At 39.7% G+C, this 24,397-nt stretch overlaps 2 protein-coding genes across 11 annotated transcripts in view; both read right to left on the minus strand.

Annotated features, from left to right (window-relative positions):
• The window catches only part of ankrd44 (ankyrin repeat domain 44), a 32,937-nt gene extending 22,929 nt beyond the window's left edge, over positions 1–10,008 (minus strand). For all 4 annotated transcript variants that reach the window (XM_067444026.1, XM_067444027.1, XM_067444025.1 and 1 more), the window contains exons 1-2: positions 9,530–10,008; positions 168–251 (exon numbers count right to left, since the gene is read on the minus strand). In XM_067444026.1, coding sequence (XP_067300127.1) covers positions 168–251; positions 9,530–9,556 — 111 coding nt within the window. In that variant the 5' untranslated portion in view covers positions 9,557–10,008. The remainder of the gene's footprint in view (positions 1–167; positions 252–9,529) is intronic.
• Positions 10,009–13,426: 3,418 nt separating this feature from the next.
• sf3b1 (splicing factor 3b, subunit 1) lies at positions 13,427–23,467 on the minus strand. 7 transcript variants are annotated; one of them, XM_067444029.1, is made up of 25 exons: positions 23,370–23,467; positions 22,455–22,627; positions 22,257–22,358; positions 21,987–22,101; positions 19,950–20,029; positions 19,616–19,804; positions 19,058–19,307; positions 18,758–18,970; positions 18,539–18,660; positions 18,236–18,433; positions 17,929–18,030; positions 17,668–17,847; positions 17,482–17,568; positions 17,101–17,371; positions 16,847–16,992; positions 16,575–16,721; positions 16,361–16,486; positions 16,061–16,282; positions 15,798–15,980; positions 15,579–15,690; positions 14,999–15,119; positions 14,787–14,918; positions 14,432–14,704; positions 14,108–14,324; positions 13,427–13,997 (listed from the first exon to the last, which is right to left on the minus strand). In XM_067444029.1, the coding sequence occupies exons 1-25, from the start codon at positions 23,395–23,397 to the stop codon at positions 13,839–13,841; spliced, it is 3,948 nt and encodes a 1,315-aa protein (XP_067300130.1). In that variant the 5' UTR covers positions 23,398–23,467; the 3' UTR covers positions 13,427–13,838. The 7 variants fall into 7 exon arrangements, 6 of the variants coding, with proteins under 6 accessions (XP_067300130.1, XP_067300133.1, XP_067300131.1 ...); XM_067444032.1 differs by lacking the exons at positions 22,257–22,358; positions 22,455–22,627; positions 23,370–23,467 and adding an exon at positions 20,328–20,382 and having other exon boundaries at positions 21,987–22,001; XM_067444030.1 differs by lacking the exons at positions 21,987–22,101; positions 22,257–22,358; positions 22,455–22,627; positions 23,370–23,467 and adding an exon at positions 20,328–21,915.
• Between the last annotated feature and the right edge of the window lie 930 nt (positions 23,468–24,397).

The raw sequence follows: 24,397 nt of genomic DNA on the forward strand, positions 1-24,397 counted from the left end.
GAATAAATAAATATTCTGGAAGAAGAATGGCCTTGAAAACCGTTTTGTGTCCTGCCGTCTTTACTGAGACAAATGTATATAAATCTCTGGCAGTTTTCCATGGGGTGTCTTGACTATTGTGCTGCAAGAAACAAAGAGACAGAAGAATAGAAGGAACTGATTCATACCAGTGCATTGATGTCTTCAGATTTACATATGAGCACACGGATCTCATCAGGGTCTCCATTAAAGATGGCTTGGACGAGGGGTGGCTGTGAAAAACAAGAGATTATTTATAGAGTAAAAGCATGATGCATTGGTTTGAAATGTACTCTTTTGCTACACTATCAACTATTAGAAAAATAGACAATTCATACATTGGTACACTAGTACTGACAATAGATAATTGACTTTCCTTGTGACTGCACCTTTCAGGTTACACATTTAAACAATGCCCAAATGCTAGAAACCACCCAAAACACAGCAACCACATTGGAACACACTAAAACCCACTCAGAACACCTCCGCATCATACAGCAATGTGATTGCAACCACTATAACATTGTATCAGCAAGTTATGCAATGGTAAGCACCACATTTCCTTCAGAAAATGCAACAATCTAGATTATCCCTGTGCTGATTACACAAACGCAATGTTAATATCTACTGGAATAACTTAAAGTTTGTCATTAAGTTCAAATGATAAGTTCTTCGAATCTCTTTCTCAGCATAAATCACTAACACAACCAGACAAGTAGGCTTTGAAACCACACAGCCTCACCATTTCCATAAAATGGAGTCATTACAGGGAGGCCAAATCGGGTCCCAGAGAGCCTCAAGGAGGCTTTTGCACCACACAATGAATTAAAGTCATGCTTCCTTTACATAATTAACATCTTCAATCCTTGTTTATGGAGACAGACTAAAGACTAAACTGTCCCAAATATATTTATAAACTCCATTTTCTTGAATTCAAGCGCCAAGATCCAAACATTAAAGGCAACGCAATGAAAACCATGATAATCTGACACATGCGTGGGATAAGAGGCACAACTACACAGGGGTGGTTTGAGCCAAACTTGGCTGCATCTATACTTCCAGTCTCTATCTGCAATAACCCCCACATCTCACTTCCTGTTGCTCTTTTTCACCTTCTCAGAAGCAACACAGAGGAAGCGTGGAAAGCATTTTCACTTCCGCTATACAACAGAACACATGCAGTCAAGCCATCATGCAAATGAACACATACTGTGTTTCAGGGTTTAGCTTACGCTAAGGATTATGTCAACTTTTAATGTCTTACCAGTATATCAGAATACTGTGAATTGCAAACACTGAGTTGATAGCTGTAATGGTGTTACGCTATGTTTTTTGTAAAGAAAAGTTAAGTTTAAAGAAAATTATAAATACATTTTTCCTATGTTTTGAAGAAAAATTTCTTTCACTCTTTGACTTTCTCTTTAACATGCACACACACACGCAAACAAACTGTCAACAGACAGAGACAACAGGAGATGTGTTGTTGAGATCTGCTCTATTTTCAGCTGCAAAAACAGGCCATCTAACACCCACTCACTTCAAACTCATTTCATCATCCATTAAAAACGATCTCTGCTGTGCCAATTTGCCACAAGCCATCAGCCATTTCTGTTAGTCATTTCAAGTAACTCATCTCTCTAAAAGAACCAAGGGCATCTTAGGCATCTAAGTATATCATATGTATGACTAATATATTATATATATAATATGTATATATACAGTGCCTTGCGAAAGTATTCGGCCACCTTGAACGTTGCGACCTTTTGCCACATTTCAGGCTTCAAACAAAGATATAAAACTGTAATTTTTATCAACGACAAGTGGGACACAATTATGAAGTGGAATGAAATTTAATGGATATTTCAAAAAATTTAAACAAATCAAAAACTGAAAAATTGGGCGTGCAAAATTATTCGGCCCCTTTAAGGCGGGCGTACACTGTGCGAATTCGGACACTCGGGAGGTCATGAGATATTGCATTTAATTTGATCATCCCATCAAATCAGCTGGTACACGGCACGACTGTTTGCACCGCGAGCCGGCCGCGATCACACAAGTTTTCGTGTTAAACAGACACTGGAGCTTTCAATGTTGCTGCTTATAGCTTCAGATATAAAAAATAAAGAAAAAATGTGCGTGCAAATGATTTGTAGAAAAGCAGAGAACAGTAGCCATTCCTTTTAACCGAAACAACCAGAGGGAGAGAGAAGGGTGCACGTGAGAGAGAGAAAGTGTGTGTGTATGTGTGAACGCTGTAGCCTATGTTTGCAGCCACTGAGCTAATAATACTCATAGATTGAGCCTGACGTGCTTGTGCATGATTTGGCAATATGCTGGTAAAAATCGGGCCGACTCCCCGAACTTTTTAAACATGTTTAAAAATTATCGTAAGGTCGGGAGGTGCTCTTAACGTGCTCGGCTTGTCTCGTATTTCCTCTCACACGGCGCGAGCCGCGACCATACGAGCATCCACGATGTCCACGCGATTTCTCCCGAGAAAAAAAATTTGTCTGCAAGTTCATACAACAGCAAAAATCTCACCGTGTACGCCCGCCTTTACTTTCAGTGCAGCAAACTCTCTCCAGAAGTTCAGTGAGGATCTCTGAATGATCCAATGTTGACCTAAATGACTAATGATGATAAATAGAATCCACCTGTGTGTAATCAAGTCTCCGTATAAATGCACCTGCACTGTGATAGTCTCAGAGGTCTGTTTAAAGCGCAGAGAGCATCAGGAAGAACAAGTAACACACCAGGCAGGTCCGAGATACTGTTGTGGAGAAGTTTAAAGCCGGATTTGGAAAAAAAAGATTTCCCAAGCTTTAAACATCCAAAGGAGCACTGTGCAAGCAATAATATTGAAATGGAAGGAGTATCAGACCACTGCAAATCTACCAAGACCTGGCCGTCCCTCTAAACTTTCAGCTCATAAAAGGAGAAGACTGATCAGAGATGCAGCCAAGAGGCCCATGATCACTCTGGAAGAACTGCAGAGATCTACAGCTGAGGTGGGAGACTCTGTCCATAGGACAATAATCAGTCGTATACTGCACAAATCTGGCCTCTATGGAAGAGTGGCAAGAAGAAAGCCATTTCTTAAAGATATCCATAAAAAGTGTTGTTTAAAGTTTGCCACAAGCCACATCAAAGACACACCAAACATGTGGAAGAAGGTGCTCTAGTCAGATGAAACCAAAATTGAACTTTTTGGCAACAATGCAAAACGTTATGTTTGGCGTAAAAGCAACACAGCTCATGACCCTGAACACACCATCCCCACTGTCAAACATGGTGGTGGCAGCATCATGGTTTGGGCCTGCTTTTCTTCAGCAGGGACAGGAAAGATGGTTAAAATTGATGGGAAGATGGATGGAGCCAAATACAGGACCATTCTGGAAGAAAACCTGATGGAGTCTGCAAAAGACCTGAGACTGGGACGGAGATTTGTCTTCCAACATAAAGCAAAATGGAATGGTCCAAAAATAAACATATCCAGGTGTTAGAATGGCCAAGTCAAAGTCCAGACCTGAATCCAATCGAGAATCTGTGGAAAGAACTGAAAACTGCTGTTCACAAACGCTCTCCATCCAACCTCACTGAGCTCGAGCTGTTCTGCAAGCAGGAATGGGCAAAAATTTCAGTCTCCCGATACGCAAAACTGATAGAGACATACCCCAAGCGTCTTACAGCTGTAATCGCAGCAAAAGGTGGCCGAATAATTTTGCGCGCCCAATTTTTCCGTTTTTGATTTGTTAAAAAAGTTTGAAATATCCAATAAATTTCATTCCACTTCATGATTGTGTCCCACTTGTTGTTGCTTCTTCACAAAAAAATTACAGTTTTATATCTTTATGTTTGAAGCCTGAAATGTGGCAAAAGGTCGCAAAGTTAAAGGGGGCCAAATAATTTTGCAAGGCATTGTATGTATAATATATATATATACACACACACACACACACACACACACACACTCACTTACCTAAAGAATTATTAGGAACACCATTTCTCATTAATGCAATTATCTAATACCAATCATATAGCAGTTGCTTCAATGCATTTAGGGGTGTGGTCCTGGTCAAGACAATCTTCTGAACTCCAAACTGAATGTCAGAATGGGAAAGAAAGATGATTTAAGCAATTTTGAGCGTGGCATGGTTGTTGGTGCCAGATGGGCTGGTCTGAGTTTTTCACAATCTGCTCAGTTACTGGGATTTTCACGCACAACAATTTCTAGGGTTTACAAAGAATGGTGTGAAAAGGGAAAAACATCCAGTATGTGGCAGTCCTGAGGGCGAAAATGCCTTGTTGATGCTAGAGGTCAGAGGAGAATCGGCCGACTGATTCAAGCTGATAGAAGAGCAACTTTGACTGAAATTACCAGCAAAGTATGCAGCAAAGCATTTGTGAAGCCACAACAAGCACAACCTTGCGGCGGATGGGCTACAACAGCAGAAGACCCCACCGGATACCACTCATCTCCACTACAAACAGGAAAAAGAGGCTACAATTTGCACAAGCTCACCAAAATTGAACAGTTGAAGATTGGAAAAATGTTGCCTAGTCCGATGAGTCTTGATTTCTGTTGAGACATTCATGACAATGAGTTCACTGTACTAAAATGGCCCCCACAGTCACCAGATCTCAACCCAATAGAGCATCTTTGGGATGTGGTGGAACGGGAGCTTCGTGCCCTAGATGTGCATCCCACAAATCTCCATCAACTGGAAGATGCTATCTTGTCAATATGGGCCAACATTTCTAAAGAATGTTTTCAGCACCTTGTTGAATCAATGCCATGTAGAATTAAGGCAGTTCTGAAGGCGAAGGGGGGTTCAAACACAGTATTAGTGTGGTGTTCCTAATAATCCTTTAGGTGAGTGTGTGTGTATATATATATATGTCATATTAAAATGAGATCTCTTTACAATCTCAATTGTTTCCTCTACACAGTAATGAAATGAGCTAATGGCAGTTAAAATGACAGATATTTCAATACAAACTCAAACTGCAAATCATCTGAGCAATGTGAAACAAATCTTTTAGCTCTGTATTTTTAGGTGCAGTCAAAAAAAAGCTCTAATAGTGTATCGATATTTGAAGCACAACTCACAAATAAAAGTCACTTTTGAATCAAGCTGCGTTTTCTTTAAACGTGACCAACTTGAACCCGTTGCAAAATCTGCGTGGGGAAATATTTTGCCCTCACGAGAAAATCCCGATCATGTGGATTTCTATTAAAATGGCCCAGATTTCACCTGCAAAAATTTGCCAGACAACAATAAACGTGATCTCAAATGTACTGCAATTCAAATTTGTCTCAATTCAATTTTTATTCCTCTTAAAAAAATTATCAAGGGGTGGTTGAATGCAATTTCACTTTTTTAACTTTAGTTAGTGTGTAATGTTGCTGCTTGAGCATAAACAGTATCTGCAAAAACAGATGGTTTGGGCTACAACGTGCTTCTTCCCGGGTTGGTGACCCATCATAAACTCTTGCTAGTCACCCAGATGTGAATTCTGCCCGTAATGGTAAGGGGCGTGGCATTTCCGGACAACCTGTGCTTGGCACGTCAGCCAATAAAAATACATGAAACTACATTTGGCCATCTAACCAATCTAAGACCATTGCGCTTTTCGGAGGGATGGGCTTCATAGAAGCAGGAAGCAAATGAGCCGTTCAAAGGACAGTGGAGACAGCAGTGTGTAATAAAGGTAAAATATAAGAAAAATACGGCATTTTAAATAAAAAAAGAAGTAAGACATGTTATACTGCGCCCCATAAACACAACCAAGCCTAGATAAAAACCAGAAGATTGGAAAAATGTTACCCATTTAAAAGATACATCTGAGATCAAGCTGAAACATCTCCTGAGCAATGAAAGAGCAAAATCTGAGCAATTACAAATATTTTTAAAAATAACCTTTAATAATTAGTTCACCACTGAACCCCCAAAACTTTCTTCTCTTGGTGACATTTAAATCAGCAGAACATTCAATAAACCAAATATTTAAGTTTGCAAGGCATAAAACCACATGCACAAGATAAACAAATGTAAGATTTACAACATAGAATTGGCCCAAACTCTCTTATGCTGGCCCTGGGCCATCCTTATTTAGCTTTTTTATGAGAGCACTGAATCTATGAGAACACAATGTTGAATTCTCTTCACTATGAGATGTTGCCTCTGTTTTGATCACATACACAAGCACACATCTCGTCTCTCCCTGGAAAGAGAACACAACAGCTGGTGACAACAGTGGTGTCTGTGTTATGGCACCGCAAAGCTTCAGGATGAGATGGCTGAGCGCTGGCACAAGCAGGGATCTGGACGGGGCTCATCACAAATGAGGACATTCCCCGACCTCCCAGCGCCACTCCATGCCAAAGCCAAACACTCAAACACTGAGGCCATTGTTGACATGCATTAGGCCACACGGCCTCTCCCCAACTCCTCGTCTCCATCATCTAACTCTACGCCCAGAAGAACTGAGCTAAATTTCCTTCTTAGCCAATGAGGGCTGAGGTTTCTCCATTTTTGACACAGCAGGTTCTTCTTCAAAACAGCAGAAATAAGGAACTGCTGATGTCTCATTATAAATGAACTACGAAACTGAAATCTGGTTCCTTGTGACAGCGTTTTTCCCAGATGTATAAAATCAGCATGAAATGGAAATTTAACCAATCTCTTTTTTTTTAAACCATTGTGAACAATTCATCCCTGCATAGGTTTCATTTTGAAAATGTTTTTGGAACTTAATATATAATCAAACTTGAACTTGTCCACTTAAACCCGCCCTTTTCTTAAAATTAATTGTAAACTCACATTCAGATCTGCCTCAACCCAAACACAAACTGACGGATAGAACCAAAGCTATAACTAAGATAATTTAGGTAATCTAAAGTGTAAAAATCTAAACTGTTTGTTATGAAGAGCATAACTGAACCGTTTAAGCAATGATGTATAAGTAGCAAACACACTATCCTCTGTTTCCTCCCTCTCGGGCCCTCTGAACTTGTGTCATGTAACCCTCTGAGACTACAAAAAAGCATGAGAGAGGGGAATGTTGAGATTCAACAATTTCCTGTTCCTTTCCTCTTCAGGGGAAAAGTATGGAAATCAAACTGTACACAAGACCAAAAATGACTGTAAACATTACTGACGCTCCGAACACTTACTGTCACATATTAACTTTCGAAATAAATGTCATGGATTTAATGGAAGCTGAACTTTCTATAGGGCATGGTGTCAATTACCACACAAGGAATAATTTCAACTTGTGTTTGATTTTTGTAAAAACAAAACAAGACATGCGTTTACATTAATGCACTTTCAATGGAAGTCTTAGGGGAAAAGCAATGTGCCAGAATAAACGATAAAATACACAGTTTTTATTGCCACAAGACTTAAACAACTTCACAACATTATACGCTTGAGATGTTCCTCATTTTAAATTGCTAAGTAAATTAATGTAAAATATAAATGTGTTAAAGTATTATCCAATCTTTCAACTCCTGTCATGACACAGAAAAAAACTACTCTCCTCAGTAAATTATTCCAGTACCTACATTTACACTTTATTTCTGAAAACAGAAGTTTATCCACCTAAAATGGTAGTACCACCACTAAAGAAGGACCCACAAGTACAATGATATTGTGAGGGACTTTATTGATGAAAAGAAATGCAACTGTATATTTTTTGTAAAATATAATTAATTAAAAATCAATTTGCAGTATGATGAAAATATACATTTAATATTAAAATTAAGTAACTGTTTCCAAAATTAAACAGTTAGCATTCACATTATCATTATACTCAAACTAAATATATTCTGGAAAATATTTACTTTTTATTAAGATTGTTATTAAGTACATATCTGAGATTAGCACTTGACTTCTTTCCACAATTTTTTTTTAATTGACTGAGAAAAGAAAAAAGACTGTTCTTTTTTTCTGTTACTGGCAGTTGTTTTTTTTTTTTTTATAAAAATAAAAAATGGTGAAAAAAATGTTGTTAAAATGTGCTAATCTCAGATATGTATAAAATAATGTGTAATGTATAAAATGAATGCAGTTGCCATATTTTGCCATATTTTTGACCAGTCTTTAGAAAGCAACATTTTAAATATAGTGAATGTTTTTTTTTTTGTTTTTTTTTAAAGGACTATACTTTATTAATACTTTAACTGCATTTTGTGAAACAATACATGTTGTACCACAAAAAAAAACATGAATACAGCTCAAATATGGACATGTATGACCAAATTCATTTAAGTGCTTGTCAAAAATATGATCTCACTTCTGCTTTTAAACCCTCTGGAATCTCTGACCCTTTTTGTAAATGTTTTACTGTACACACAATTTTTGTTTATTACAAAGTGAAGGACAAGTTGGTGTTATTTTCTGTGGCAATCAACAACACAAAGCTGTCGATAGATTAACTTGTTTGAATCCGAAACATTCCTTTAATGGAATGCTTAGTGTGCAAAGATTTAGTGCACACTTAGATTTAGTCTCTAAAGTCTCACAGCTAAAAAATCTTCTTGACCTTGACATGAAGTCCACGGGGCCCCTGACAGACATCAAGTTACTTGTTGCAAGGACAACCTACTAGATCATTTGCAATAGTGTCTCACAAGGGCATCACATGACCGTTAAGGAAGTAGATCTACTTCACACAAAAACTAAACCTTCTCACTTTTTGCCCACCAAGTGACATATGAAAAACTAACAATTTGAGCTGACTAGACTCAAAAGATGTAACATGTCATTCCAAGTGTGTCACTGATAAAATCAGATGACATTGCATTCAATCTTTCACTAACTAGGCTGCAAACACAAAGCATTGTTGGAACCTAAATTACCTTGTCACAAGAAAATATTCAGAGAACAATCATAATGTTAATGACAAAAAGGAACTTAACTTTCTGAGCTTAAGCTGGGTGGAGCATATACATATATTGATATTCAACTTAAACTATAGTTAAAACAGAAAACTGACTAGGTGTGCTGCTGATGATGATATAACAGCGGTTTTGTTCTCGAAAAGCCATATCGACATCAGCATCACTACGGCAGACTGCAGGAAGTTTGTTTGTTCTCTTAGATTAAACCAGATAATTTTCCTTGCACAATTGTGTAAGTTAAGTTATGCAATAAATGTGAACAACGACTTGCACGAATTGCTCAGGATGTTACCGTTTTTGACTTTCAGTTAGACATTAATCTTACAACAAGAATAATGTCGTTTTATTCAAATGCATGAAAGCAGAAACAGACTTGCATGTGCTGTCAAGGTTTATATCGCCTATATGACTCATGTAACGCATATGCTGCACGCACATATCATGCAGTTTCTGCAGCAAGGAAGCATCACATTATGCGTTCATTGGAAATTACATTTAATCATGTGCAGACCCCTCAGTAAGATACAAGCAGCATGCCATCCTCCAAATGAACTGTTCATTTTGCAATAAAAAAATATATTAATTTAAAAAACCTTGCGCAATTACCTGGTCGACTAGTTTAAGAACAGCCATATCATGTGAAACAGCACATCCAAACTCCTGAAAAGACCTAGGGGTGAAGATCAATAAAATCCAGACGAGCCTGTTCGCTTTTTTTCACGAGGATGATGCTGCACAATGATGTGGCATCAAAAGCTTGCTTCCTGCTTTTGATGTGGATCGCACCCTCCAAGGGCCCGGGGTGATGTGACGGCCGTGGCCGGGTCTGCAGGCGCTATCTTCGGTCAGCGTGAGCAGCTGTGGCCGCTGCCTCACCACCAGCGCTCCGGCGCTCCGGGAAAGAGGAAAAGGGGAGGGAGGAAAGGATGCGAGGGCTGCTGTAAACAATCCGCATTTACAGCAATGGCAACAACAGCGACAGAGATTTCAGATATTATATCTCACTCGCTTATGTTCTGCGTTATGTATTCATTCGTTATAAGAAAATACAGGAAGTCAGCTTTTTTGTACGCTTCCCCCTTGCTATTTTCGGGATCCTACTATGGCGAAGGCCTGACTTATGAATATTAATAACGTGCCCACATTTGCGACAGATTGGTTGAAAGGCAGACCCTGTCAGAGTGGGCGCTGTTGAGATGACCAATTAAAGAATTCTACTGCGAATTTCTGAATTAACTAGTTGTTTCATGAATATTAATTAGGATATGTGGCTGGCTGCTCCAGGTAGAATAGGAAGTAACGTCACTAAAACCTGATGTATATTCATGAACTATTCCGTCACCATAGTAGGTTTTGTAATTTTGTTTTTCTGTATCTGATGCACAGGATTGTCAGTTCTTCCGAAGGGCCATCATCATCGCCTCACTGATGCCATCGCTTGACGAACCAATGAATCATTCTAATGAATCTTCTTTTAAAGGGGGGGTGAAACACTCAGTTTCAGTCAGTGTCATGTCAATCTTGAGTACCTATAGAGTAGCATTGTATCCTGCATATCTCCGAAAAGTCTTTATTTTTTTTATAATTATATAAGAAAGATGCGCTGTTCCGAGTCTTTCCGAAAAAAGCCGAGCGGGTGGGGGCGTGTCGTGTGAGCGGAGCTAAATAATGACGTGTGCACGCCGCTGCTATTGAGTTGAGTGCGTCGAGTGCGTCGTAAAGCTGTCATCCCTAACAGCGGGGAAAAAACTTTATTCAAAATAAAAATATGGCTTTTAATCAGATACAGCCATACATCTATGATCCGGAATCAGACCCAGAGGCTGCAGTTGAACAGGAGCAGCAGCAAAAACGACTAGAGCAGGACGTCTCTATGTGGTACGATATACACTAACTATATAATATGCTTAGCAGCTTGTGTTATTTACATATTTATACTTGAATTATATCGTCGTATTTTTGTCTTTGAAGGTGTACATGTGGGAAGTGCAGTTGTGCACGTGTGTTTGTGTGTTTACGCGTGGTTTGTGTAGACAGGTTAAGTTAGTGTTTACATAGATAGACACGGAATAGTAGCGCATTTGAATGAAGAAGCGTGCTTATTTAGTTCAACATATTTCCCCCCTCTTTGTGTATTGTTGAGTGCTTTTACAATACACAAACATAAAGTTACACATATAGTGGCCAGCTAAACAAATGTACACGCACTACACATCGCATGCTCCATTGATCAATTTCTATATATAGTAATATATATAGTAACTATACGTGATCATGTTTGGGCTACTTGATGAGCATAGACACAGACATTTGAAGCAGTCTAACTCACCGCCCGCGGTTCTAACGTTGGGACTGCTCCATCCTTCAGCATTAGGCTATTGGAAAATCCGGCGTCATGCTGGGCCATGTTTATGAAACAGTCGGCACCGAAATGCAGCGAACAGATATAAACATTCGCGCAACTCAGTTGCTGATCCGGAAAAGCAAATTACATCCACTGTTGCCTTACCGCGGGGTTTGGGGGGAATCTGTGCAGGACTGTCTTGGTCTGGCAACCAAAAACGCACTTTTTGATGTCATTGTTAATTGTGCACATTACCTGTGCAGCGCAGCCTACGAGCGCTTTGATGGGCATAGCCTGTTGCTTTCGCTCTCTCCCTCTCTCTCTCTCCCTCTCTCTCTCTCTCTCACGCTTCCGGTAGAATTGTCCGTAAGGCCCATACAAGGAAATTCCGCCCCCACTAACGTCAATGGGGACGCATGATCGCAAAAAACTTGCCGAAACTTATGACTAACCGGAAGTAGTATTTTTGACAAAGAAATACTCCCATCAAACGTCCACCTTAACTTTTGAAACTTTGTCCATGTTTAGTATGGGATTCCATGTCTTTAACAGTGTAAAAAGATCAGTATGCATGAAACAGCATTTCACCCCCCCTTTAAATGATTCGTCCAGTGAGTGATGACTCCAACGTATACGTGAATCGTTTTAGTAAACTTGAACAACGAACCGATTTGCTAAAATGAACAATTTTCAACGCTAGTTCTCCCTTATTTCATCTGCGCATAGAATTCAGCTATTCGATCTATTTGTTTTATAACTCGGACTAATAAATTATAATGTCATTAATAGCTTGCTTTGGTAATTAACGTCTTTAAACTGCTTTGACCTGTTTTAATAAGAATTGATTCATATGAAATGCAATTTTTGTTAACAGTAAAAAACTGAAAATTAAGGTGCCCGATTTTCATGAAGCTTTTATAGTTTGTAATTGACACTGCACCCCTTGATTTACACTTAAAAGATGAACACTTTTAAAACGTTGTTTAAAACGTTTATTTTGCTGCTGTTCTGTTGGTCTTGTTACCTGTTTAGTTAATAAATGACAGCACTACATTCTTCAAGGCAGGGGCGTGGGACTGGGGGGATAAAGGGTACTGAGTAACCAGGGCCCGAGGCAGGGGGGGGCCTTAGAAGTCAGTTTTCTATACATACACATACATGGTACGGGGGCCCAGCAAGATGGTTTGTACCCAGGGCCCAAAATTTGGTGCTACGCCCCTGCTTCAAGGAATGAAAAACAGGAACTTGCCCACAATGTCACTGGAAGCAAATATCAGTATTTGTTTGTGCTCTGCTGGATGACATCACCTAACAGCCTGTTACTGACCGATACCGAGGCTATATTTAAAGAGGCATGAGAGATTGGCCTGACAGGCCAGGAGACCACAGGAAGTAGCCGTTATGTATTTACACAGGAGAATATAATGAAATTAATGAAAACCCGAGCTAAAACATTCCAAAACGTAGTTTAGAATGAATGTGCAGTCTTCAGAAGAATAAAAGCCATAAAGATAATGTTTTGGCCAAGAACCACTGACCAAGAAAAAGGCTACAGAATATTTTCAGTCAAGACCAGCTCAAACATATAAAGTCCACAATAAACCCCTTTGTTTATAATTTCATAGCAAAGAGCAGATGTTATCAGAAAGGGTGGATGTAAAAAGACAAATGGTGTCTGAAATGTTCTACTCGAGTATAGCCCCACATTGTTTCAGACTGAGGAACACCAGGACCCTCATGTTTGTGCAGAACCACAAAAGACCGTCGTCCCTCCACATCTGCTGTTATGTCTAAGGAGAATGTGGGAAATAAACAAAATCTCATATAAATGGATGTATTTAACTAAGATCCTTGTGCAAGAAAAAGATAAATATTGTACCAGAAAAAAAAAGTCAAAATATGGCTTTTATTAAACAGGTTGAAAACATATTCATTTAGCTACAAGTAAAGGCTAGAAATATACCTTGATTAAAAGGTCTTTGATCCCACTACAGTCTCAAATGTTAGGAATGACTTTTCCATTTGTCATTTTGCAGGTAAACAAGTGTAATCAGTTTGTTCAGACAACATTTGAAAAGATTTTAAAAACAAAGTGTAGAATTAAATCAGTACTTAATTTGGTTGTGTGTAACCATCAAAAACATCACAGAGGAGCTCAATGACTTTTAATACACAAACGTTTATTCAGCCAAACTAAGCAACATTATAATAAGAACAGATGTGACTGAGCAAGAATGAACTTGACAGACCAGCACAAGCCTCAAGTTAAAAGACTTACTAAAGATAAATCAAATTCCTCAGAAACTCTGCTACTACCTTTACTGTCACTGTGCTTGGTGCCACGGCATAAAAACAGAAACGTCTAATCCAAAGATCTAAAAGCGCCACGTTTGACATTCTTTTTTTCGACATTTTCCTGTTCTTTATTAAGAAATTAATTTTAGACCACAGAATCTGTGGTACTGGTTGCAATCTACCAGAGAACATAAAAAAAAAATGGACCACGTCCTATAAACCATGAATTAGACAGATATAGGTGGAGAGAGAGTGCACATGTAAGGGTAGACATATTCACAGGTAGTACTCCAGCTCATAGCGAACGTATGAGTTCTTCTCATCATTGAAGACAAGAGGATAATGTGCGATCAGAGCGTCCTGGGAGCCGATATAGATGGAGTTGTAGATCTTCCAGTACACGTCACGCACTTTGCGAGCAGGATGAAACAAACCCTATTGAAGGAGAAAAAACATTAAGCCATTAGATAAGTCTTCATAACTCAATGTAAAAAATAATAAATAGCAAACAAATGGGCAGACTACATGTTGGAAGTGAAACATACCTGTAAGCAATACTGTAGCATACGACAGGGTCCGATTGCCACCCGAAGACCCTCGAGGGCCCCCATTACAGCCTGGATGACATGAGGAGATGTTTCAAAGACATTGGGCCAAACATAGTTGAGCAAATGATTGAGAGAATCTTCACAGCCAAAGCCATAGACTCCCAGAGACATATGCTGCACCACAGCACTGGCTGTTTGCCTGTGTACGAGATCCCTGTGACCGAGAGCAAAAATACAGGAGGTTTAGAGAGTACTACAGGGAACAATCTGCATGCTTTAAGTGGCAACTGTCTTGTAAAAAGCAATAATCTACTTCCTTACCTATCCATCAGAGCATCCTCCAACAGAGGTGTGACAGCATAGATATAATCTTTGCCCATTTCACCAATGTACTCAAACAGGAAGGACAGAGACTTTAGGACACCGTTCTGAACATTAAGCTCAGGTACACGGTACTCATTCATCAACGCGGGAAGCACGGTGAATGGCGAACACGTCTCGGCCACGATAGCGATGGCTACCGTTGTGCACACACGGTTCTGACGCTCCTGCACCTTCAGATTGTTGAGCAACGTGGCCAGCACATCATGAGGACTACAGGAGAACAGGACAAATTAAAAACCAACATTTCCATACCTCTAATAACAGATTCTGAGAGAAGGACATTGTGTTTTACCCAATGGCCTTGGCAATGTAGCCGAAAGTGTTGACAGTAGCTCTGCGGATGGCCTTCTTGTGGGCTTTCAACAACTCCAGCAATTCAAAACAGATACGCATCCATTCCCTTGCAGACACGTATTCCGCACCCCTGGAAAGGACACGATACGTTTAGAAGGCATTTTCAACATTTTTACATTTCTTAAATTCTGTGAAGACTATAGGACTGACCTGTCAGCGATTCTACCCACTAGATCAATGCAGTTCTCCTGCACCTTCTCGTGTCTGTTCTTCAAGATGGGAGTCAAACGTGGAAGCAGGTCTTTGATAGGTGGTGTCATCTTGTGCATACCTGAGAACGGGACAATTAAACATTTATTCAAAGTCAAAAGAAAGGAAAACAATAGAAATAGCATTCAAATGTATCAGACATTGATTAAAACTAAATGTAATGCACACAAAAAAAATTATTTAACCAAATCTAAACGAAAAGTTTCCATTTAGCCAATAGCAATTTTTCAGGGATAATTGGGTAACTGAACTAGGCAACTGTATGCTGTTCATGTTGTATTTTCAGTAATAAATTGAACCGGTCATAGTAAAGTTCCTCTGCCATAAGAAGCCTCTCGATAATTCAGTTGAACACATTTTACATACTGCTTCCGGCCCTTCAAAATCATTTTTGTTGCTTTGGATGAAAATTTTTGTTTGACGAAAATGTTTTGGATGTATCACTAAAAAGTTTAATAATTAGGATTAATGCATAGATGCTAGCAAGCACAAGTAAAGAAGTGATTTTGCCAACACTCACCAATGACATTGACAATAGCTTTAAGGGCTCCAAGAATGCTACCAAGCACTTCTGGGTATTCTTCTCCCAGATACTCATACAACACCACACCCAAATGGCCCATGAGCTTTTCCTAAAAGGAAATGTCAGAACAGGATATATATTACTAACTACAAGTAGTTTCTTTTAACAAATATAAATATTTTCTAGACCATAAATTAACATAAGGGCTGCACTCACCTCTTGACATGTCTTCATGACCACCGCTGTCCGAGAAATAAGGTCAGCAGCCTGTTGACGGACTTTGGCAGATTTGTTGTTGAGACGCCACAGTACTGTACCACAGATCTGAGGCAAGTACGGTTTAACTCTCTTTCCCAGAGCATTCACCACCGTACCAAAGCCATTCAGCATCACAGAGTCCTGGAGTCATAGGCAAAATTATGATGCAAGAAGAGTAACGGAGCAGGATTTTTAAAATTGCAGCAAAGACTGAAACTCACCTCAGTGGTCTGTTCCTGAAAGGCGTACAGGATGCCGTCAATAAGCTGCTCCTCCAGTTTGTGATCAATGTCAGCGGCACCAAGGTTGCCCATGATTTTCTCAATGGTCTCCATGACCATCTTTCTGTATTGCTCAGCTTCATCCTTCAAGTCATCCACGATACGGGAAATAATCTCAGCTGCGCCTACCTTATTGGCCAGCTCCACTGTAGTGTCCACTAACTGTAAAAAGACAAATTCATTTAAATGTGTATTGATCGTGTTTATAGTTATTCCTAATTAGGTGATGACCTTACAAACCTGTCTGTAGTTGCGCCTATCCAACGCCATTCTGTGCTGCCAGAAATGTTTAAAGAAGGGGGGCAAGATCTCAGTTTTAATGTAATTGGCTTCCACACCATCTGTGCCACAGCACTGCTTCACCACCTACAACATATAAGGAAAAAAGAGTTAGCCTAAACTGTTCAGTAAGATCATGTTTTTAATGGTTCCGAATAGTTTTTTCCTGACGCACCTTGAGGACAATCTTCTTCATCTCCTCATCAGGAGACTGGAACTCTCGAATCAGGATAAGCATCACTTCTCTGGTGTAATAGTTGGCATATTCGGCATCCATAAGAGGAATCAAGTATCCAATAGCTTTCAAGAAAGCAGCAAGACCCTGAGAAGACAAGTGTTACAAACATTCAGTAAAACATATTCTTTTAACAAAAACTAAGCTTGAAAGCAAACTTACAGGACAAGTAAAACAACAATGTAAATTTTCCAAAGAACAAACATCCTCACCTTGCCTCTGTGTTGCCTAATACCTTTCCAAAGCGGCTTCAGCACAGAATCAAAGGACTCGATACCATACGGTGTAGCAGCTTCAGCCAGGGCAGCGATAGCCAAAGCACTGATGGTTCGCACTTTCTGCTGCTCATCCACGAGACCTGAGGGGAAACAACAAATTTAGACTGGCCGATATAGGAGACAATGTAAAATATTCTTTATATACACACATACAGATGGAGTCAAACAGACCAAAATGCCATACTAACCATGCTCTATAATCTCCACCAAGCTGCGGAGATGGGGCAGGATAGCACAGCCCATAAGAATAGCGATCTGCTGTACGATCTTGATTCCTGTGTGACGAGCCTGCCAGGATTTCTTGCTCTTACAAACAGCCTTGAGGAAAGGCAGGAGAGATGGAATGCCCAGGGCAGACGCCACGACGGCAAAAGCACGAGCTGTTGTATTTCTCACATACTCGTCCATGTTGTCAATGTCAGGCCTCATGGTGGAGATCATGGTGGCCAGACCAGCAGCCTAAAAAAGAAATGTACATTTAATTAAAGCCTAAATAATTTCAACATATTTTGAGAACTGTTAACAATGTGATAATGTTGATATTTGCTATTTGAAGTCAACCATCTTACCTTTGCCAAGTTGGAGATGATCTCTCTACCCTCTACTCTAGCATAGTAATCTTCATCAATCAGCAAAGGCTCAATCACCACAAGAATCTGCAAGAACAAATAGGCATGTTAGAAAAGACAAACGAAAAGGAATGCATTTCTCCACTCATATTTCAAAAACAACACTTACAGGTAACTCCGACTTACCTTGTGGACGTATGGTCGAACCAAGTCGTCAAGTTTGTAGAGAATACGATCGATGACTTTCACCAAGAGATGACGCTCTTGGTCCTCCAGTGTAGGAGACATCAGCAGTGGCAGGATTTGGTTAAATAGGGGTCCTGCCCCAAATTCTCTGGCCTTATCTGTGATTTGACGAAGAGCAGCCTGAAAGGACAGAAATGGTTAAGAGATAATTTTTGCAAGATTACATGCTACAGGCCAGTAGGTATGAGAGGGGATACTAACCTTTCTCATGGGAGGTGTTCCATTCTTAATCTTCAGAAGAAGCTTCATGATCTTACGCTCCTTTTGTTCTTCTGGACTGAGGGTGGACTCATCAACTTCAACCTGCAAACAGAGATTGCAGAAAAAATTATTAAAATAATGTGCTTATATAATAATACAAATAAATTATTGAATACTACCACTAGTGCCACTACTACTGCTGCAAATCAATACATATAAAAATATACATACAATTATATTTGGGATAGTTTTTTAAAAAGTATCCCAATATTATACACAAGATATCCCTGGTGTACATGTGACTCACCAGCAGTTTGTCAAAGTACTGGATGTCATCTGGCTTGAGGAAGGGCAGGTTTCCAGAAGGCTGGTCGTTGACTTGTTTCATAGATCTGTCTTCTGTTTGCATGTGGAAGCCAGTCATTCCTCCGATGGGGGTGGGAGTGGCGGCCAGCTTACGAGCAGGGGTGCGGATGGGTACATAACCTGCTGGTGGGGGCAGTACCTGGAAGAATTGGCAAATGAAAACCAATCAGCAACCAAGGAATGTCAAATTCATTTTCAGACAGAAACAAATTATGTTCTGTAAACGTGAATATAAATTACACACTTTGTATCCTTCTGGAAACATGGCATCAAGTTCCTCATCAGTCAATGGGCGGTTCCTCTCATCAATCTCTCGCTCCCAGCGCCAAGCCTGCAGCTGTTCTGGAGTCATGCTCATCAGGTGACCTGCAAAATGAGAAAACTTTACAGCAGCGGCCACAAATTGATGCACAAACATTACATTCAACAACAACAGATATAAACAACAGCATTGGTCCAGTACCTGGAGTGGGCGTGGCCATATTCATGGCAGGCGTTCCCAGAGGGGTTTTTCCAGGGGTAAGCAGAGGAGTTGAAGAGCCCATCTGACTGGCTGGTGTTTCATCCCATCTTGACTTCCTCTTGCTTGCACCCGGGGTGGGTGTCTCACCCACTGACTCATCTCCTCTATCTGTACGTGGAGTTTCAGCCCAGCCACTGCCATGACCAGGTGTTTCTGAAACAAAATAAAAACTTCAAATCACTCTGCTTTAAGTGTCTACTATTAGAAATTGTACCACAAAATGGACAGAAAATTAAAGACCTCGCTCTGTCTTTGGTGTCTCATCCCAACGGTTCTTGCGCACGCTGGAAGAGGCCCCTCCATGTCCGGGAGTAGCATGTCCAGGGGTGTCTCGACCAGGTGTGGCAGCACCAGCTGGAGTGTGACTCGGTGTGGGCTCCCACATACGGGTGCTCGGAGTGGCTCCCGGGGTCTCGCTACCTTTGGCACGGCCAGGTGTCTCGTCCCAACGACTGTTGGAAGGTGTGTGTCCCGGTGTATGTCCGGGAGTCTGGGTAAAGAGAAGATCATGATTAGTAATATTCCTGGGCAAGTGGGCACAAATGTGATAATTCACAAAAATAAAACCTGTGCACAAAAAACATCCACGAGTTACATCAATCTACAGGAGTGAATAATGCATTTGTATGGACAAAACACAGATGAAATACAGCGAAGGACTTTTCATCTGCTGTGGGGAAGGTGCATGAACCAAGTTAACCAAATATGAGAATGCTTTAAACAAGCTTGTAAAAATATGTATAACAGTCTGTGTGCAATAAATTGCAGCCCTAACATTGTTAGTGAAAACAGACTCACTTCAGAAGATCCATCTGCCTGGTCCCAACTGGACATTTTTTTGGGTGTGGAGTTGGTGGGGGTTTGGTCAGCTGTCTGGTCCCAGCGACGTTTGCGTTTGGCCACAGCTGCCTGAGCAGCAGCAGAGCCGTTTACTGCTTTCAGCTCTCCAGATTTTGCTTTCTCTACCATCTGCAGCCTGATCTCTCTCTGTTGAAAGTAGCATAGAAGGTTTTCGTCAAAAGAAAATCTTTTAAATTAACTTAAGGTTCTTGTGACTTTTTTCAATCAGTAACATCTTATAAACCAGTAGTTTCATTATAAGAAGAGCACAAGGATGTGGAGTAACATTCACCTCTTCTTTGGACAGATGCTGCTCCTTCATAACATCCATGTACGTCCTGACCTGCATCTTGGGGTCCGGTGTTTTGCCCCCTATGCGAAAGAGCACCAACAAAATGCGAGACCGTTAGTCAAGTGAGTCTCAAAACCAGTGTTTTCACACACAAAGCACTACAGTCAATTGTCCCTGAATAGATGGCCTTAAATGTTTAAATTACTGTCCTCTCATAACACAAAACAACCCTAGACAATAAAAGCTAAACACTCTTTACAGTCATACATTAAGAACAGGCAGGTACAAAGAGGTTTCTGTTGTTTTTAAGAGGAGATAAGGAGAGGATATAGCCATCACTGATGCAGGGTCCTGGGCTGCGCTCTCCAGAATACGTACACTTTCAGTGCCAAGGGTCCCTCTGCAGTCAGACTTCAACCGGCAGAAAAGAAGCCTAGAAAATTTCTCTTTACCATTAGTAACACTTTGGAAAAGGGTTTGAACTCACACACACAATTGCATACCACCTGTTCTGCTCTTGTCACTCATTTATAAACAAAAAAGGGAAAAAAAACCTTGGAGTATTCAAAAACCGACTTCTAAAATCATTTATTTTACTATACGTGTTGCAGCCAGAGACACTGAACACTTTGGGGAATTTAATAAAATCTTAAAAAATATATATCAGAAAAAAATTAAGGATTTAAAACGCACACTTGTGTGCATAACTGTGCATCTGGTTTCATAAATAAAAAAAAGCTGGGATGAATTTCTTGAAAAAGATGAAATGAGAGGGGAGGACATGAAGTTGAGAAAATTGTCCTTGATGAGGCTTTAAAAATAACATAACTAAAAATATATATATATATATATTAAAAAAAGGAAGTTTCGTGAAACCATGGTGGATTCCCCTGAAAGGCCCTCTGACCTCACACCAAAGCAAAACTACCAACTACGGTCTTGATTTATTTGATAAACACGCTTCTTTTTGTTGACCATAACCTACACAGGACGAGTTGCTGCACCCTTAAGAGAGTGCAGACAGGACTGGCATAGCAGTACTGCTGTAGGAGAGAAATTAAGGACAGTTAGTATGGGCCTGTGGAATCTTGGTACACAGATTCTTCAATAGATATATCTCTATTTTATGATAATAAAATAGAAATATATTTACACAACAGTTTTGTAAAGCTTCCTCTGTCTGGGACTACATGCAAGACGGTTTGCCTGATCCAGAATCAATTCCCTCCCATAATCTGATCCAGATTGTTGCAATTTTGAGAGTGTGTAGCCTGTTTAAACATGTTCTAAACTTCCTAAAATCCTTGCAAATTTGTAGCGGTATGAGCACCCACAGGCCATGGGTTCAAAGATGCCAAATAGCTGGAAAAGATATCAATGGATATTCAATTTGGCTTTGAAAAAAAACACTACAACTGGTAAACAGTTCAATTGTAAGGTTTGTCCACAGGTGGCTCAAGTTTATCTAGAGTTCCACTCTTGTTTGGGTAAAGTAAAAAATATTTACTGACTTTGACACATCAGGGGTGTCTAGCAAACATGCCATTGGTCAAATATCTAGAATATATTATGGGACAAAAGAAACCAGAAAAGAAAACTGTAACTGCACAATGACAGTATGCTGCAGCCTCTGGTAATAATAAACTTTTGCTTATACTTCAAAGTGTCTGTGTTGGAGGTGCCTGACTATTATGTTGCCTGTTTCACACACAAATAAAATACATTAACCCTTCGAACAACACACCTACCTGCAACCTATGCCTTGATGGGACAGATGACACCACCCAACCAACTGTCTCCCAAAACCTTTGCTGCCCAACTCATTTATAACCATTAATCCATCATAATTAGCTTTCAGGGCATTCCATTAAATTATCTGTGCTACTGAGACAGTCTTACAGGTCAGTTGAGTCCAGGGAGCAAGCTGTTGGGTGGTGTTCGAAGGGTTAAGCAGCGAAAAGGAACTTCATGGGCAGAGTAAATACTGTTCGGCATGGACAGATAAAATAAACAGGAGAATGATGGTGTGAAATTTACCATCAGCAAACGGGTCATGACGCTCTGGGGAGATGATCATCTTTTGTCTGCGTTTCTTGTACTCGTCCTCGCGGTCCGAAATCTTCTGTGGTCTGTGTTCAGCAAAGGGATCATACTGTAGGATAGGCAAACGAGAGAATATTTTATAATCACAGTTTTCTATACTACAACAAATGCATTTGGAAAACATATAAAAGTGAACCTTCATTGAAGACTTAAAGCAAAACAAAATGAATATCGGATCTTGAAGATGTTAAATCTGTTAATTACCTGCTCATCTGACTGAGGGATGGAATTGAGTATTGCAACCGGTGCATGATATCCAGGTTTCTTCTGTCCAAGCAGACTAGTGGAAGAATCTTCATCATCATCCTGAAATAAAAAGAGTAGGTATCAGAAACACCACAATGCAGTGTTTACACATTCTTACATTGTTCTAAAACCATCAAGAGCATTGTCACCACTTACTTCTTCCTGCTCGTTGGCAGCAATTGAAGTCACATATCCAGCAAAGCGGCTGTCACTGCCTCCGTAGATCTCCTGGTCATAATATCCAGTGGAATCAAGCCCAACCCCCTGGTCAGCTCCCTCTGCCAGGGCGGCTTTCATCCCCTGGATTTCCAGGATCTGAGCCTCTATGTCTAAGGGGAAAAAAAACAAGTTAAAAAAAACAACAACTTCAGAACCCCACAATACCTATAAACTGCTTAAATAATATATAACCATCACACACACAAAAAAACTATTTACATACATATACACACACATTTATATATATATATATATATATATATATATAGTAGAGAGACATAAAAATGTACGCGCGTGAACATGTATAACATTGATTTCAGGAAATATAAAAAGCCATGCGCTTTACATAAGCAAAGTAAATAACTGAACAATGAATACAACTCATATTTCTACAAACTGATAGAAATAACCACACTCAGTTTAAACCTACATGCAGATAAACACACAATGGGAAAAGTTGTTCTGTGTTTGATAACGTTAGTATGTTTGCAACGCCATTTTGGTTTCAATACATCGGCGTTTAACCATTGCATTTTAACATTTACACAGTAAAGGCAAGTTGCATACGAATGAATACGTATTTCTGCAAATTAACGTCAAAAATTACTCCGCTATATACCAAAATACAAATCTCCAGATGGAGGATTTGTTGATCTTTCTCTTGTACGCCACGGTCAGGGTTTTATTCCAACGATCAGACGCCATATTCTATTCACCACCTCAAACTGATCTAATGATGCTTATTTCTCACTAATTCCACTTTTTAAGAGTAAAATTGCACCCCAAATACAATATATGTCTATGAACAAAAAAAATGCGATATATTCCTACGAAATAATTGAATAAATTTACCGTCATGTGTTTTGGCGATCTGCGCCATTTTCGTGCTGTTGTGTGCGCCTCAGTACCGGAAGGCCTTTGACTGCACATCCGACTCTACTGCGGTCAAGAAAACGCGCATGCGCAGACGCACTAGGCGTCCACACACTCCACAAAGCTGGCAAATGTCAACATTCTGCCGTCTATCCCTCACTCTGAGAAATGTAGCCATAGTAGCTTTGGAAAAGTTCTGTGTGTGTGCATTTTAATTGCAAGATATAGGTTATATATAGGCTGTTTTAGCCTATATCATCACAGCCTGGCAATGAGTATACTTGCAATTTATTAGCCCAATGAAAAATAATGAAAACAGGACATTTTCATCACTTTATAAAAACAGACAGGACGGTCAGGACAGGGCTTGAAAACAGGATATGTCTTGGGAAACCGGGACCTTTGGAGACCCTAAGCTATTTATAACACCTTAATAAATGAAATATTTATGTGGCAAAGACCATGTCATGTCATGTTATAGTTTCTATTCAGAGACCCAACTACAGTTTTAAAAAAGTAATAATAGAGTTATTTGCAGTTTTAATTGAGTAACTGTGATGCAAAACTTGAAAAACTGATTAAAAGAATAAATGGCAGAATTCAGCCATTACTGATTTAAACATGGACCTGGTAGAAATACATAATATACTTGATCTTAATTATTTGTTTTTGTTTTTTCAATGGAAATATTCTACTAATTCTAAATTAATAAAGGTGAGGTCAAATGTAAGTTGCCAAGCAATGAGCATTTTCTTAAATGCTAAAAAAGAGGGAGACCTACTTTGGAAACATAGTTTGGAAAAGTGTTCCAAACTAGGGCTAACCTATATTATATACATTTCATTGATGTAAAGACAGGCAGTGTGGTTCAATATAGCTCAGTAGTATTTTAACAGCTATAATACGGGGCAGACATAAGTGGACTCAGGTTGATTGGAACACTTTTTCCAAGTCAATTAAATGGCAAAAGAAGTGTCCCAATCACTCTGAATTCACCCTATGTATTT

This window comes from Pseudorasbora parva, chromosome 5 (genome assembly GCF_024679245.1).
Source record: "Pseudorasbora parva isolate DD20220531a chromosome 5, ASM2467924v1, whole genome shotgun sequence".
NCBI lineage: Eukaryota > Metazoa > Chordata > Actinopteri > Cypriniformes > Gobionidae > Pseudorasbora > Pseudorasbora parva.